Below are 15032 nucleotides of genomic sequence, written 5' to 3'. Positions count from 1 at the left end.
AAACACAACTACTAAACACGACCTGAATCTTTATTTTCTGAATAACATGATGCCATGATGACCACACACAAAAAAAAAAACTTACAAAAAGTGTCTTTGACATGATCAAATGCAGATCTGTACATCTGCTTCCAGTAGTTCATATAAAAATATTCACATCACACAAAGTCCATTCACACATTTGACATGTAAAACAAATGCACAGTCTGTCTTCTCTGTCGTTCAGCTGAAAGCCATATCAGCCTAAATTTAAGTTTTTAACAAATTTAGAAATATTCATATTTTTTTCATTCTGCGATGGAAATTGCCTTCCCACAATGGCGAACACAGCATCTGCACAGAAACAGTGCAACAAAAAAATAATAATTTAATCATTACTTTTCATGAGTCCACCCCATGAAAAACAAGTGTTTTGTTTTCTGACTACATACTACAATCCCAATCAGGCTGAAATGTTACAAAAGCCAAGGCACAGTATAGAATAAAAAGGAAATATTAAATATTTTAAATGGCATAGCTGCTCACTACTTCCAGAGAGTTCATTCTCAAAATTAAAACAATTGTTGAGCAGTTTATTTTAATCCAGGAACATCTAGTTCAAGTTGGTCAATCTGATCAGGAAACGAGCAGCATTCTTCCAATGTCATCCATTCCAAGCCTCCCTCTTAATCAGGAGGCAAACCAGTTAAAAAGGAATTCTCCAGTGGGCACAGTAGAAAAGTGAGCAGTCACATGTGGTGATGCTGAAAACAGCATCTTTCACCATCAGTTTATAATCATAAATCAGTTCCTTGTTACAAGGGCTTCAATTTGAAATAAAAGAATATGATAGAAGAGTTATCCCTTGATTTCAAAGCGCGGTCAGATTTTGTTGGCATATAATGTTTCCTCGTCACTTTCACTCTCATCTTGAAACTCGTGTGAGAGCAGGGATTTCTTGGAGCCCATTGACGTGAGCCGAATTTCATCTTCATAATCATCACGATGCTGGCGCAGACGGTGAAACCCGTCTTTTTGGCGGTTGGATTTGGCAGCACATACACACCATATGATGCACGCTGTCACCACTAATGCAGTCATGGATGCAGCTGCGGAGAGACAAAATATTAATCAGCTTCTCTTTGGCAATTAATTTGTAGTTAGATTTGATAATGGGATTATGAAATTGTTTCTAAATATGTTTATAATTTATATACAGAAATTAAAAACAAACTAATTTGTGGAACACATGAGGTTGTAAAGATGAATGTTTACCTGCACTAGCAACCACAAACTCTCTTGGTAACCCAAATATGCTATTGTCCATGTCAAACTCAATAAATATCCAGTTTGCTGCATCATATGAATGCACAACCACCTGAAAAACAAAGAAATGAAAATAACATCCATAGGGTGAAGGAAACATTTGCATATGGACAATGCTTCAGTGTTTTATTCTGGTTTAACTTCACAAGCAAAGCTACATAACAGGCCAATTAGCTGCAGCTGTGTGCTTGACTCAGATTTTCTGCAAACATGGAGGGTTTCTGAAAAAGGGTGAGTGTCTCATCATTGTAAACTTATTAATGCAAACACAAATTAACTGATTGCTAATTAAATTGCAGGAGTGTGATATGGGTCCCTATGGCCTAAGACATACTATTCGGTGTCCAAAAAAGTATGGTGAAACTACTAAGAAGAGGCATTATATGTTGGCATCAAAATATACTTTTGACATTGAAAGTGAAGCTGAATCCCAAAAGCCCTTAAAGAACAGTTATATAAAGAATGCTGCGGTTCTTCCAGATTTCTGTTTGCCCAGAATAGATGTGCAGAAGGAACACAGCAGACCCACTTCCGCAGTGACACAGCCTCTTCTGATCCATGGGTTCACTGTACCGGAGTACCAGAATACCTATCATTCAGTGGTAGACCCTCTTCTCCTTCTCTCTTGTGGAAAACTCATTCCTTACAGCCTTCAACTGGGGCGGACAATTAAAGAACACCTTTTTGAGGAACTCGCCTACCCAACACTTCATATTTCAGAGCAGCCTGATAAAAAGCTTGAAGTTACTGAAAGATTTTGTATACTTCAACCTACACCGTTCATAGATGTAGATGATACAGAACCATCTTCTTATGGTTAGAAATACAGAAAGTATTCTTAATTGCAGTTCAGAGTTCAAAAGAAAAAACATTTGCTTTATGAACATGTCAGGGACTGTCATTTTTATTTTGTTACCTACATGTATGTGTTTGTTAACTACAGAGATTAAACATTGAACAGATAAACAAACAATATTGAAATATATTAATATTTTTGGCACTGTTTACCTCCTGACGTTGTTGTTGGTAGCCCTCTGCCACAGCTTCAATGCTATGGCTGCCTGGCTCCAGAAGTGCATGGAAGTATCCTCCTTCTCCAGTAAAAATTCTAACTCCACCATTTAGTACTATGATGGCACCGGGAATAGGCTTTCCACTCTTATCTCGTACAACACCTCGAACCCCTTTGTGGACCTGGTCAAAAAGGGATATTTTAATTCCCTGGTTAATATTAAGTTTTTATATTATGTTTGACCAAAATATTACCTCCACCAGCATGCTAAGAAGCGCTTTCTTGTTCTCTGTCCAAAGGGTGGCCAGCTGGTCAGTTGGGGGGAATAAACAGCAGCCTGTATACACTGTAATTTCAGGACAGTGACCAAAGTCCATACTGAAGTCCTTTTGGAGAAATAAAATTTAAGATATATTTTGAGCTCAACCAAAACCTGATGATAGCCCAAATTCTTTTAACATTTGAGTTAAAATTGTACAAACCTTCATACTGCCCATGTGACTCTGTCTCTCTGCTGCCCTCATGACTCCATCAGGAATATTACTTGCTGAAAATAAAACAAAAACAAAACAAACAAAAAAAGGTTTGCTTGATTTTTTTTTTTTACTTGCTAGTATGTGTGGAAGTTTCATACATTGCCCATTATTAGAACATCCAGAGTTGCCAAGGTGCATCTTCGGATGATTCCTGGCATAAACATTAGCCAGATACTTCAGAGTGCCTTCATTTTCAACTAAAACAGATACAAAGTCCCCATATATTTATCAAATTAAAGATTTGCTCTTTAAAAAAATTCTAATACTTTTAATAAGAATGAGGTATTACCCGTCTGGACAGGCTTATCATAGGGATAAGTAGCAACAAGTGAGCCTCCATCTAGGGCTATAGAGAGTGTGTATCCTTTCTCTTGAATTAGATCCATCATTGCTCTGGTCTCGGGCTGGGGTTCTACAACACGCTGAGAGGCATTTCCTAAATGTAAAAACGTAAAATTGAAATGTAAAATTCACAATTAAGGATTAGAAACAATAGCATATGGCTGATATTATCACCAAATGTATTTTAAATTTACCAAAAAAATCAGTGTCCAGGTCTTTGCCATGAGCATTTGTCAGACCTTGGGTAGAGGTGCATTGTTTTTCAATAGCTTGTTCTCGTCCATCAGGATTAATTGAAGGCACAATCACAATCCGGGTGTTGTTAATGAGCTATGTAACAAGATAAGCAAATATTGTATCACAATTTTACATTCAGAGGTTGAATCATGTCTTCTCATGAGCTGAAACATACTCTAGTGATGGCTGGATTTTTGCCATAGTTGATACACAGAAGGGCAGCAAATTCAAGCAGCAGCTCAGTTCCAACAGGGGCATTGCCATGGATTCCTGCTACAAATCGAATTTTGGGTTCAGATGGTTCTGCCTCACCTGGTCGGTTGGAAATTTCAAGAGCCCAGATGGTCCGAATCTCTACACTTTGACCAAGACTACACATAAAAAACAGTATTTTAACAAGGGTAACACATATTAGTTTACAGTTATGAATGGTTATCGCATACCTTCGTAGAGATGTAATTTTAGGGAAGTTAAGATTAAGGCCTCTCATAAATCCAGACATCTCTTTATAACGGCGGTATCGGAAACTGCTTTCTGTGGTTGTGTTTTTCACCAGCTGGTCCAAACCCTGTCCCACAGACAGCTCTTTGATTAGACTCTGAAATTCCTTCTCAGATGGATTTTGAGTGGGCTGAGGGCCGCTGTGAGCCGGTCTATTAGTGTCAGAGTGGAGGCGTTTCAATCTGAAGTCCACCACCTCAACTCCATCCTTGGAAACTGTAGCATAAGTTTTTACTTGTTCATACCTGAAAATAAATAAATGTTAAATAAAGATCTACATAGTTTTGTTTGATTTTTAGGTGAAATGTCCTTACCCATAAGCAGACGCAGTGATAGAGTATGTTGCGGGGATCAGGAGTCTCCAGTAGTCACCAGTTAGAGCAGTGGTGATATTGTGGTCTATGCCCTGAACACTTATAGTGGCATTAGGGATCCCTGTGCCATCACTTATGTCAGACACTGTGCCCTTCACACCTGTATGCACCTGACAACATACAACAGATGCAAGAATATTCAGACCTGAGGCTTTGGACAGCTATAAAAATTGATGCGAGTTTGGGTTTTACTTGATGTATGAACTTTAGTAAGGCTCGTCGGTTCTGCTCCCAATATCCAGGCAAGTCCTTAGCCCAGGGGTACTTCACACAGCCCAGCTCAATTGTCACCTCAAAACAATTGGTGTGCAAGTAATTCCAGTCTTGCATTCCACCTGAAATGTGGTTATTTATTATACCATGCTGAATGCTTTTCACCCCATCAAATATCACCATTTTAAAAACTTGATATTGAAAACTTGAAACATGAAGCTGATATAAGAAGTGACAATGGGAATCTCTGAGAGGTCGGTTCAGACCTTTGGCCTGAGATAAACTACCTCTTCTTATATTTCATGGGTACACAACGTGCAGTGCTTATCAGCTGTATGACTTAACATGCACGCATGACATAAGATAAAAGCTAGAATGAAAATGGAAAGGACTGCTTACCAGGCACATTGTACCAGTTGGCGCCATTAGTGATACCTTCCGTAAAATACTCTTCTTTGTACAAGTTCTCACAAGGGTGACCATTGTGCATCATAGGGTTTTCCTGCACACAAAAACATGCATACTCTAGAAAAACAATACCACTGTAGTTACGTATTAAAAACATCTACCCCATCAGTCTTCACATGTTATTCTTCATTGTAAAATCAATCCACAAGCAGTCATTACCAGTTCAAATATCTACAGTTTCAAATTACCTGTGAATAGGCTCTGGACAACTGCTGAAAGACGTCATCATCGGGACACTGACTGTACTGAGTTACCATTTCTTTGTCATCATCGTAAGGATAATTGACTACCAAGGAACCTGTTTCAGAGTGGCACAACAGAGTCAGAAGTTAAATTAAGTTAAATTATGTAAAGGAAGTAAGAGGACAAACAAGTATGTACCTCCGTGAAGGTTTGCTGACAGAACAAAAGGAATACTCCTCAGCCAATTCATTACAGCAGTCGTTTCTGGCTGTCTGGGCTCTGTGATAGTGACAAACTGGTCTGGAAAGTTGCGGTTCAAGTCAAAGTTGTTGCTGTTGTTGCGACCATTATACCCTTGGACATCACCTGTAAAATATGAATGCACACTGTTGAAACAAATAAATTATTTGTACAATTCTTAGTTCTGTCTAGAATTACTTTTTAAATTTTCATGTGTTGTGATGCATTCCTTTACCTTCTGTGGCGATCTCATAGCCATCAGGGTTCATAGAAGGCATGATATGAATGCGAGTATTATTGACCAGAGAAGTGACCTCTGGATCAGTGCCATAGTTTTTGCACAAGTACTCAATGAGGTTAAGCATTAACTCACGGCCTACAACCTCATTGCCATGCATGTTGGCCACATATTTAAACTCTGGCTCACCTAAGAACCATGGAAAAAGTTAGGTATATTAATGTGAAAGCAGGAAAAAAGTGCATACTGCTGCGTGACATAAAATATACCATGTTCGTGAACTTTGGGATTATCTGAGATGACCATCACATAAAGCTCTCTGTCTTCTACTGAGTGGCCAACAGAGTGCAGGTGAGTGATATCAGGGAACTCACTACTGTACTTGCGCAAAAATAGCTCCATGTCTGCAAAGTTGTGATGCCGAAATTCTTGAGGCTGGACTGGCTGCCGCTGAGTTGGTAATACAGGAGGCGTGTTCTTGTTATCCACAGAGGAATCTGATTTGTTTGTAGCAGATTTTGTTGAGCCCATAGTAATGCTGGATATGTTTGCATCACTGGTCATTGGTGGCGATGATGTGGTCGAAGCTGCAGTTTCACTGATAGGCGCCAAGGTGAAATTAAGCTCTGTGGCCTTGCCTTTAGAGACCTGTACACTTTGGACTGTCATTGAAATGTACCTGTTCAAGGAAACATCACATTTTTCACAACTGGAAAAACAGGCTCCCAACCAGAAAATGTTTTTCAGAAGGGCTTATATAATAAATTAGACACAAACACAAAATTTGTATTTTTCTCTAAATATTTTCACGTTGATGTATGTGTATAATTCAAAACTAGTTTAAACAGTTGTCAGTGCTCACCCAGGTGCCATAGCTGTGATGTTGTATGTTCCTGGGAGCAGTAAACGATAATAGTCTCCATACATTCCAGTTGTCAGATTATGCCGAATTCCTTCTACAATAATGTTTGCATTAGTGAGTGCTGCACCTCCAACTGCTTCTTTTACAAATCCACGAACTCCAATGTGGACCTAAAAGGCAACAAGGGGAAAAAAAACATGACTACATGGACAATAAAACTATTAACCTTTACTATGAGCTTAGTCTGTACCTTCTCCATGTAGGCTAACAGAGACTCCCTGTTCATTGACCATTCTTTTGGGAGTTCATCAGCCTTGGGATGCTTGCAGCAACTTAATTCCACAGTGATTTCAAGACAGTTTCCATAGAGGTAGTTATAATCTTGCATCCCACCTGGATAAATACAATATTTAATAATTATACTTAACACAGCTTTATGTTCATCATTGTAACTCACAATACAAACTAATATTTTAATAGGTATACATGATCAGACAACTTGTATAAGATTAATGCTCAAGAATGGCTTTAGTTGGTAGTGTAAATAAACTGCAGTGAAAACATTATTCGTTTTAATGGAAATAGGCCCTGGCTATTGCCAATCAAATTGCTGTTTTATCCAAGTGCTTTAAGAGTGCAGGAAGTATCCCGGGAACTGCTGGATGGCAGCTTGTGTCTCCAAGGTTAAAGGTTGTTATGGCAGCCCACTGTTGTCACATGCACACATTCAGATGAGCACTGTTGGTAACTATGTAGCCATAGTGTAAATAGGATCCAAGGGAATACACTTACAAATAACAATAAAAGCCTCTGCATTTCAATAAACAGGTTAAGTTAAGACAAAGGCATATAGATAGCCTATATAAATAACTGCATCATTAAAGCAATCAAACAGTGTGAAACATTAGTACATGCAGACAAATTGTTCTAGTATTTGAACAATATGCTAAACTAAGGATCATGCATTTTAAACGTATTTGGAAAAAGGGTGATGGGTGACTGTGCAAAGATTTAATCCCCCTTCCAGCAGTCCAATTTGAAGAAGCTGGAAAAACAGGAGACGGTATATTGACTAAACCACCCAAAGCTAACAAATAATGTTAACTACATTGGCGTAATTATTGGAAGGAAATTTATCCCTGATCAAACCATACAGCTCCCTGGTGTAATCACAAAACACTTCTGTTTTGAAACAATGATTTAACATATCCTGTCCATGCCGGAATTAGTGACACGCCTTGAGGAAACGCCTGACCAAACAACCACTGCAGTCACTGATCCCTGATTATCTATATAAACACATTATTTTATTCAATGTATAAAATGAATTAAGAAATACAGTCTCTGCCCAGCCATGCTCTGAGAAGTCACAACAACAAGAAACAGAGTGCAACACAACATAGAAGGAATTCAAAGCAAAAATAAAATTCCACAACAACCAGCTGCACAACTTCAAGACAAAGCAACTCTGGTATTTTGCCTAAGTGTTCAGTATCACATACTGACCTAGAAAAAATTACACTATGTTAGATGATAGAGCGGAGTGTGAACTGTTGAAGCAGTTTTTACAATAATTTGAAGAACCACCTTCTATACAGGTTTATTTTTGATGATTCACTTACCTGGCACATCATACCACTCAGCCCCGTTGGTGATGCCATCTTTAAAGGTTTCATATTGTGTGTCAGGACATTCGGGATGACCAGTTTTCATGACAGGGTGGTTTGAGGAATAGACCAAGGCCAAGTATCGAAACAGATCATCATCTGCAGCTTTACTGTAGTGGCCCCTTCTTTCATGGGAGGCTGAGTCATCAAATGGGTAACTGGCAACTACTGTGCCTCCATGGAGGTTTGCAGACAAAACAAACCTGAAGACAGCAAGAATATAGTTTAGTCTGGAAATAGAAGATTAGAGGAGGATAGTACTGAATGATACTATATCTATTACATCAATCCTATTGTATGTTTTGTTTAATCCTATTATGAATGTTGTTGAAATTGTCAGTACAGTGATGCTTACTGTCTTCCTGAATTTTACATCTGATAAGGGCAAGTGGGTAGTCCAGTTTTCAACATCATGTGTTGCAATGAAAACTACAATGTCATGTGGACACCATTAGTGATCTTACCACTTCTGTTTTAAGAACTGTTAAGATAGTATGTATTCGTACAAATGAATTCTCTGACTTTCAATAATTTGTAATCCATAATTTCTATAATAAAAATGGCATGTTTAGGGACCCCTAGGTCTACTCATACCCTATAGCAATATTACACACATTGCTTTGATAAACTTACTTTTTCTCCTGTATCCATCTCATCATAGCCATAACTTCAGGGACGTCCTCTAGTTTAACGTTTGTCTCGGCGTACTGGTCAGGAAAATTCCTATTAAGATCAAAGTCTTTGGCATTATTTCGTCCCCCGTTGTCTCCAGCACAGTCTCCTTCTTTAGACTTCTCAAACCCATCAGGGTTCATGCTGGGCATGATGTAAATGTCAGTTGTATTCACCAGCTCAGTCACACGCTGCTCCTCGCCATAGTTGGCCAAAAGGTATTCGATCAGATACACCAACACCTGTCTGGACACAGTCTCGTCGCCATGCATGTTTCCCACGTATTTAAATTTGGGCAGCCCCGGTGTGTCCGTGTGGGGGTCCTTGGTTATACGCATTACCCAGAGCTCTCTGCCCTGCACAGACTGACCTATGCTGGACAAATTGGTTATTAAAGGATATTTTTGAGATAAAGAACGAAGGAGATCAGTTAGTTCAACATAATTATAGTATTTCCCATAAGTTTCTCCAGCCACTGTCGTCGAGTGACTTTTTCGTACCATAGCGTCAACACAGGAGACAAGGAGAAAGAGCAGAAAGCAGAGAGTCAGTTTCGGCGCTGATGGGAAGGCTAAGGAAAGGTGCGCCATGATAAAGTATCCACTACTCCTTTATCATTCGGAGTGTATGATCCAACGCCGGAACCCAAGAATAAAATATTCTCTTTCTTTGCTTCGCAGAGAGCAGGCTATTTTGGCTGAGTGAGGTCAGTAGCCAGGCCTGCTCTTGGTGTTTCCATGTACTTCCTTTTTCCTCTGAATGGGCGTGGCTACGCGCTGACGTCATTTTTAAAAGTGGTACAATACGTTTAATTTGCCGTGAGTGTAACTTATGTTTAGAAATAGCTAATTACATTTTATCTAAATAATAGACAGAGAAGCATTTCCATTTACAAATGATATAAAAGTTGATATGCTTCTTTATAACCCTACTACATCTCCCGTATATCATTATAAATTGTCAAGCATTGTATTCCGAGGCAACTGTTGCCTGTTTAATTGAATTAGAGCTATCTGGCAAAAAGAAAAAAAAATATGACCTGTGTCATCAGACGTTTAACACCCTACAAGCATTTGAATGGCCAATACAAAATAAATTATCAACAGGATAGGGGATTTCAAACAAGAGGAATTAATTTATTCTCTTAGCCAAATACAAACTGAGAGAGCAAAGAGAGGCCACAAGGATTTCACAAAAATATTTGTGTCTGTCAAGGTAGAGTATAAAGTAATAGTTTCTTTATTATAGCCATGGAACACCAGACAGTATTACCTTTTTAAAACCAATAATCTGTCCTTTATTTTAATTTAGCACCAGAATACAACAAGCTTCTTTGTAAACAATGTCAAGCACCAGGTTCTGGAGCTTGGAATGAAGAAATGGGAAGAAGGAGAGGAGGGAGGAGACAAGAAACAAGGCAAAGAGGGAATCCTGCGGGGCTCATTGTTGAATCCGACGCAGCGACTGCACCTGAAACGTCTGTGCATGTGAGCCCCACTCTCTGTAGTGTTTGTACTCGCCGCCATGATGGTCACACTCCATGATGTACTGGTAACCACGGTAACCAGGATATTGATAGCACACCCAACTAAACAAGAGCACAGTTAGCAAGTGGGTAACAAGTAGTTCTTTTGCAGTCGGTCTTTTCTGTTTCTGGATGTAATAAGATAACTTACGCTCCACATTGAACTTGCATAGATCCAATCTCATTGTTGGACCAGCCCATTGCCTGCAGAGAGGGGTAGTCATCACTTATGTCCCATTGACGTCCCATGAAGTTTTCCTTCTCAAATAACACAATCTTGGACTCTTTGTGGCTCTGAAAAATGGCTTATTGTGAGCACATCATACACACATTATAAACATAAAAAATTTTTATGCAAAACATAAACATATTTAAATTAATGAGAGATGTGGTATGTGTGGGGGATTTCTTTATTTTATAAAACAAAGTGTTCGTTTGTAAATTAATTTTGGTGTAAAAATGATGGCAAATGCCAATATGTACAAAAACAGGAGAAAGGTCTACAAACTCACAGCAGAACAGATGGGGCGGAAGGACATCAATCTCTCGATGTGGTAGGCGTTGCTGCCGCTCCATGACTCCCACTGTGGGTACTCTCCTCTCTCCAAAACAAACTGTTGGCCACAGAAGCTCGAGTGCTCATATCCTGCCCAGCTGTTCACACACACACACATAACTATAAGAACATGATAACCCTTTATTTAGAATGTCCACAAACTGATTAGGCCCATTCGAATGACTTACGCTCCACACTCCACCTTCAAGGAGCGGACATTGTCCACCCCAGACTCCATGATGTTCTGACAGGCAGAGGTGAACTCCACACGCTTCCCCTGGAAGTTCTCCTGGTCATAGACCGTGATCTGCAGAGGACACAAATGCACACATGTAGCATGCACATGCCACACACACACACTAAGGTGTGTACAGACAGTACTGTCATCAGAGCAGGCACATTGGAAAGAAATCTGAGCATTATACTTCAAACTCACCTTCCACGGTCCCAGTGGTTTGGGGTTATTCAGAGCCATTCTGCTAAAGTTTCACCTTCACTGCAGGCTGCAAAAGAGGCACTGGAGGTCAGGACTCAAAGAACATAGGTGAGCACAGTACAATATGCACATCATACAAGCTGTGTGAGCTCCCAAGTATTGGCATGTATAGGTTATGTGAACACCACAAACACAGAAGCTTGAAAGGGACAATAGCCTGAGACAGAAAGCTTACCTCAAAGCGGCTCCACTAAACATCGCCCTGGCCCTAGTCTATCCAGACCTATTTATACATGCTGCTGGTGAAAGCTACTGGCATATGGGTCAGGACAGGAGTCAGCACATTACTGTCTCACTCATTGTTAAACACTGATCTACTGGGCTTTAGGGTGCTGCAGTTCAACTCATTAGAGGACACAGTGCCAACAAGCTCTCAAGACTAATGTGCCACATAACACTTTACAACATTTGTGACTGATATGATGCTCCCTGAAAAAAGACAAAAAAAAAGAAAAAGGGCTTTAATAACCATACATCAAAAGTACTATGAATGATAAATGAATGGGGTGTATTTAAAATGTAGGTGTGATCAAAGCACTCACTGAGTTACTGAGTAACTGCTCCTCTCAGTAAGGACCATCTTGTCTCTACAGCCCATATTTGCATGCTCCACTGTTCAGTCCCTCCTGTGAACACAAGCTCAGTCATGCGCACACTGCCACGACCACATGAACGGGACACAAAAGACAACTGTAACTTTCACTTCAGTGCACAGCATGAGTGAGAGGTGCATGCATAATCACAAGAAGAACGTGCAGATGAAATATGTCTGTCTTTTCAGTGATGTGGTGACAAAAGTTTGAATTTACATTTGTTTTTTATCTTGATGGTGAGTACTGATGCAGCATAGTACTAGAGTTGATGAGTAGGCTTTGGTGTGTACTGTGACAATAGCTGCATTAAAAGACAGAATAAACCATAGAAATAACAGAATAAATAATAATGGTTGAACTAAAATAAGATGGAAAAATGCTTATCGGTATAAATCAACTGTGTTTTCAATTGCCTGCCAACGTTCTGCTGATGATGGCAACTATTCCCATTCACAGTGTTGCGGGAGAACAAAACATGTGGCTCTGTCAGCACAAGTCCACAGATTAGCCGCATGACCCCTGACCCTGCACCATGCTCCAAAACGGTTTCCACCAATGAGAGTCAAATGTGTCTCTATAGAATCAAGGTGGATGTGAATGTATATATATATCCTGTCTGTGACAACGCCTGTGTCCATCGCTTTCTCCATTTGACCCTGCACCTCGTAAGTCAACAATTATTTTGAATATTAAATTAATATGAAAATATAACACTCAGAGCAAAACTGCAATATATTTGGTAATTATATAAGAAATAGCAACTCTTGTCTATCAACTATACTCTTATTAAGATTAACGTTATGATCAGCCAGTTCAGTTGTTGAATTTCAGTTGTGATCAGTGTACAGAGTATAGTATATAGATCAGTGTTTATATACAATCTGTAGAAAGCTTAATTGTATAATGTTTTATTTGTATTTTTAAAAATAAAAGTGACATTCTGTGTGTATTTCTTTTCTCTGTAGATCTCACAATGTCTCATTCAGGGGCTCAAGGTAGCATAGGTAGCCACTCTGCTATTGGTATGCGCAATTACAAGGTAAGTAATAGTTTTGGGTTGGAGATTAATTAATTAAATACATGTCACCACCAACTAACTTTGTCTGGCTTCCCCGGCAGATATACTTCTATGAGTTTGAAAACTTTCAGGGTCGCAGGCTTGATGTGTTTGGAGAGTGCCGTAACCTGTGTGAGAAAGGTCTAGATCGAGTTGGATCTATCAGGGTAGAATGTGGCCCGTAAGTATCATGCTCATCCAGAGTGCATACATTCATTCCACAACTGAGATAAATTTGATGACTATCAATATCACTGGAGGGGCGGTGTATATTGTGAGATCTTTAAATAAATAAATAAATGTGCGCACTCTTTCAGCTGGGTGGGGTATGAGCAGCAAAACATGAATGGTGAGATGTTCATACTAGAGAAGGGAGAGTACCCACGTTGGGACACCTGGTCCAATAGCCATAGGTGTGACCGCTTCATGTCTGTCCGGCCTATGCGCATGGTAAGTCAAATATGTTACCAAATCTTATGAATGTATGGGGACTTTTTCAGTTTAGAGAAGGTTAATTGATTTGTTTCATTAGGATCCTCAAGACCACAAAATCTGCCTGTATGAATGTCCTAACTTTGAGGGCCGTAAGATGGAAGTGTGCGATGAAGATATACCAAGTCTGTGGTCTTATGGATTCCAGGACAGAGTAGCCAGCATTCAAGTTACAGGTGGAACGTGAGTACATATTAAGCAGTAATAACTGTGATGTAAGGCATTAAATGTGAATGTGTGAGGCTGCATCTTTTGTTAAAGTTCCATAATCCTATACTGTCCTGCGTCTGAGGCTTGACTCTCCAAAAGTGTTCACCTACCCCTTATCTGTGCCCTTTGTCTTACAGCTGGGTTGGTTACCAGTACCCAGGCTATCGTGGGTACCAGTATGTGTTTGAAATGGGTCCGTACAAGCACTGGAATGACTGGGGAGCCCACCACCCTCAGATCCAGTCCATCCGCAGGGTGAGGGACATGCAGACGCACCGCCGGGGCTGCTTTGAGATGACTGCTTAGGGGAAAAGTAACAAGTGTACTGTGTGCCCCTCTTTGGAAGTTCTTCATCTAATTAAATTTATAGTGGTAATAGATAAAAATGGACTGCCAGTAAAAAAAAAAAAATCTGTCTACATATCTCATATCAACATACATTATATATTTCTATAATAATTAGCAGATAATAGGCCTTATTGCTGTTTGTTTTTATATACAGCTGAAGGGTTTATTTTATTCATTTATTTTAAAGCTTATATTTGTACTGATGCCCAAGCCTGTTTACAATCTGTAAACTCAGCTCCCTCAACAAGGCAGTCTTCATTACCATGGACAGCTCTCTAGTCTGCGCACGCGTTGTTATGCATCATACAGCAGGAGGCGCTGTCTTCTTTGTGTGACAGTACAAGTCGTTTGTAAATACGGTTGGTGAGCACTGAGCACTAAGTGATCACATGACCCCTTCCCTTCAGTTTTAGATCATTGATGGGACTACTGTCTATATAATGTGCAACACTTTCTCAGGGATGCTGGCATCTAAAGCAAATTCTTGAATAAAACTATGAAGCTGTTATTTAAACTGTCTTTTTTGTTCCCTTTTCTTTGTTTTCTTATTCAGTGACAAAAAGGTCTGTGTTTCAACCACACGTGCATTGTCTCACTAGGTTTGCACTTGCAGCATGAAGTATCCTTTGCACTTCAGTCTGGCGTGATTGCAAGCTGCTGTGTAATCTGGAAACAGCCCGTAAAGTGTAGGCCTACAGAGCGGTGTATTGTATTTTACTATTGCAGTTAAAATCCCATTTGTGTGCGCGTAATGACGACACGCGCAGACGGTGAGCCACGCACTGGTGCTCGCTGTAAAGCCGTGGGATTTGGATTAAATTGCTTGTGAGATGAGCCTTGGGTAAGGGGGGAGGGAGCTAAGGGCTGATTTTGATCTTTTACCGGACCGAGAAAGGGAGGAGGTT

The 15032-nt window shown here is 39.8% G+C and overlaps 3 protein-coding genes across 3 annotated transcripts; 1 reads left to right on the top strand and 2 right to left on the bottom strand.

The window, feature by feature from the left end:
- Positions 1-12: 12 nt before the first annotated feature.
- Positions 13-9595, bottom strand: cpda (carboxypeptidase D, a). Its single transcript, XM_020940304.2, has 21 exons — positions 8812-9595; positions 8134-8381; positions 6762-6904; positions 6512-6681; positions 5919-6328; positions 5647-5838; positions 5370-5537; positions 5177-5286; positions 4920-5022; positions 4500-4642; positions 4248-4417; positions 3876-4178; positions 3608-3803; positions 3390-3525; positions 3143-3289; positions 2952-3050; positions 2800-2864; positions 2572-2703; positions 2314-2499; positions 1255-1357; positions 13-1088 (listed from the first exon to the last, which is right to left on the bottom strand). The coding sequence occupies exons 1-21, from the start codon at positions 9438-9440 to the stop codon at positions 862-864; spliced, it is 4080 nt and encodes a 1359-aa protein (XP_020795963.2). The 5' UTR covers positions 9441-9595; the 3' UTR covers positions 13-861.
- A 695-nt stretch (positions 9596-10290) lies between these two features.
- cryba1a (crystallin, beta A1a) lies at positions 10291-11406 on the bottom strand. Its single transcript, XM_020940430.2, has 5 exons — positions 11368-11406; positions 11120-11238; positions 10888-11029; positions 10527-10669; positions 10291-10438 (listed from the first exon to the last, which is right to left on the bottom strand). Exons 1-5 carry the CDS (start codon positions 11404-11406, stop codon positions 10291-10293), a joined length of 591 nt encoding a protein of 196 aa, XP_020796089.1.
- Positions 11407-12993: 1587 nt separating this feature from the next.
- On the top strand, positions 12994-14085 carry crybb1l3 (crystallin, beta B1, like 3). Its single transcript, XM_020940406.1, has 5 exons — positions 12994-13059; positions 13140-13258; positions 13395-13527; positions 13610-13752; positions 13917-14085. Exons 1-5 carry the CDS (start codon positions 12994-12996, stop codon positions 14083-14085), a joined length of 630 nt encoding a protein of 209 aa, XP_020796065.1.
- The last annotated feature ends 947 nt before the right edge of the window (positions 14086-15032 follow it).

Source organism: Boleophthalmus pectinirostris, unplaced genomic scaffold (genome assembly GCF_026225935.1).
Source record: "Boleophthalmus pectinirostris isolate CB_2022bp ecotype Guang Dong unplaced genomic scaffold, ASM2622593v1 HiC_scaffold_9, whole genome shotgun sequence".
Taxonomy (NCBI): domain Eukaryota; kingdom Metazoa; phylum Chordata; class Actinopteri; order Gobiiformes; family Gobiidae; genus Boleophthalmus; species Boleophthalmus pectinirostris.
Note: the sequence above shows the minus strand (reverse complement) of the source record. Positions and strands in the feature narration are given on the sequence as shown.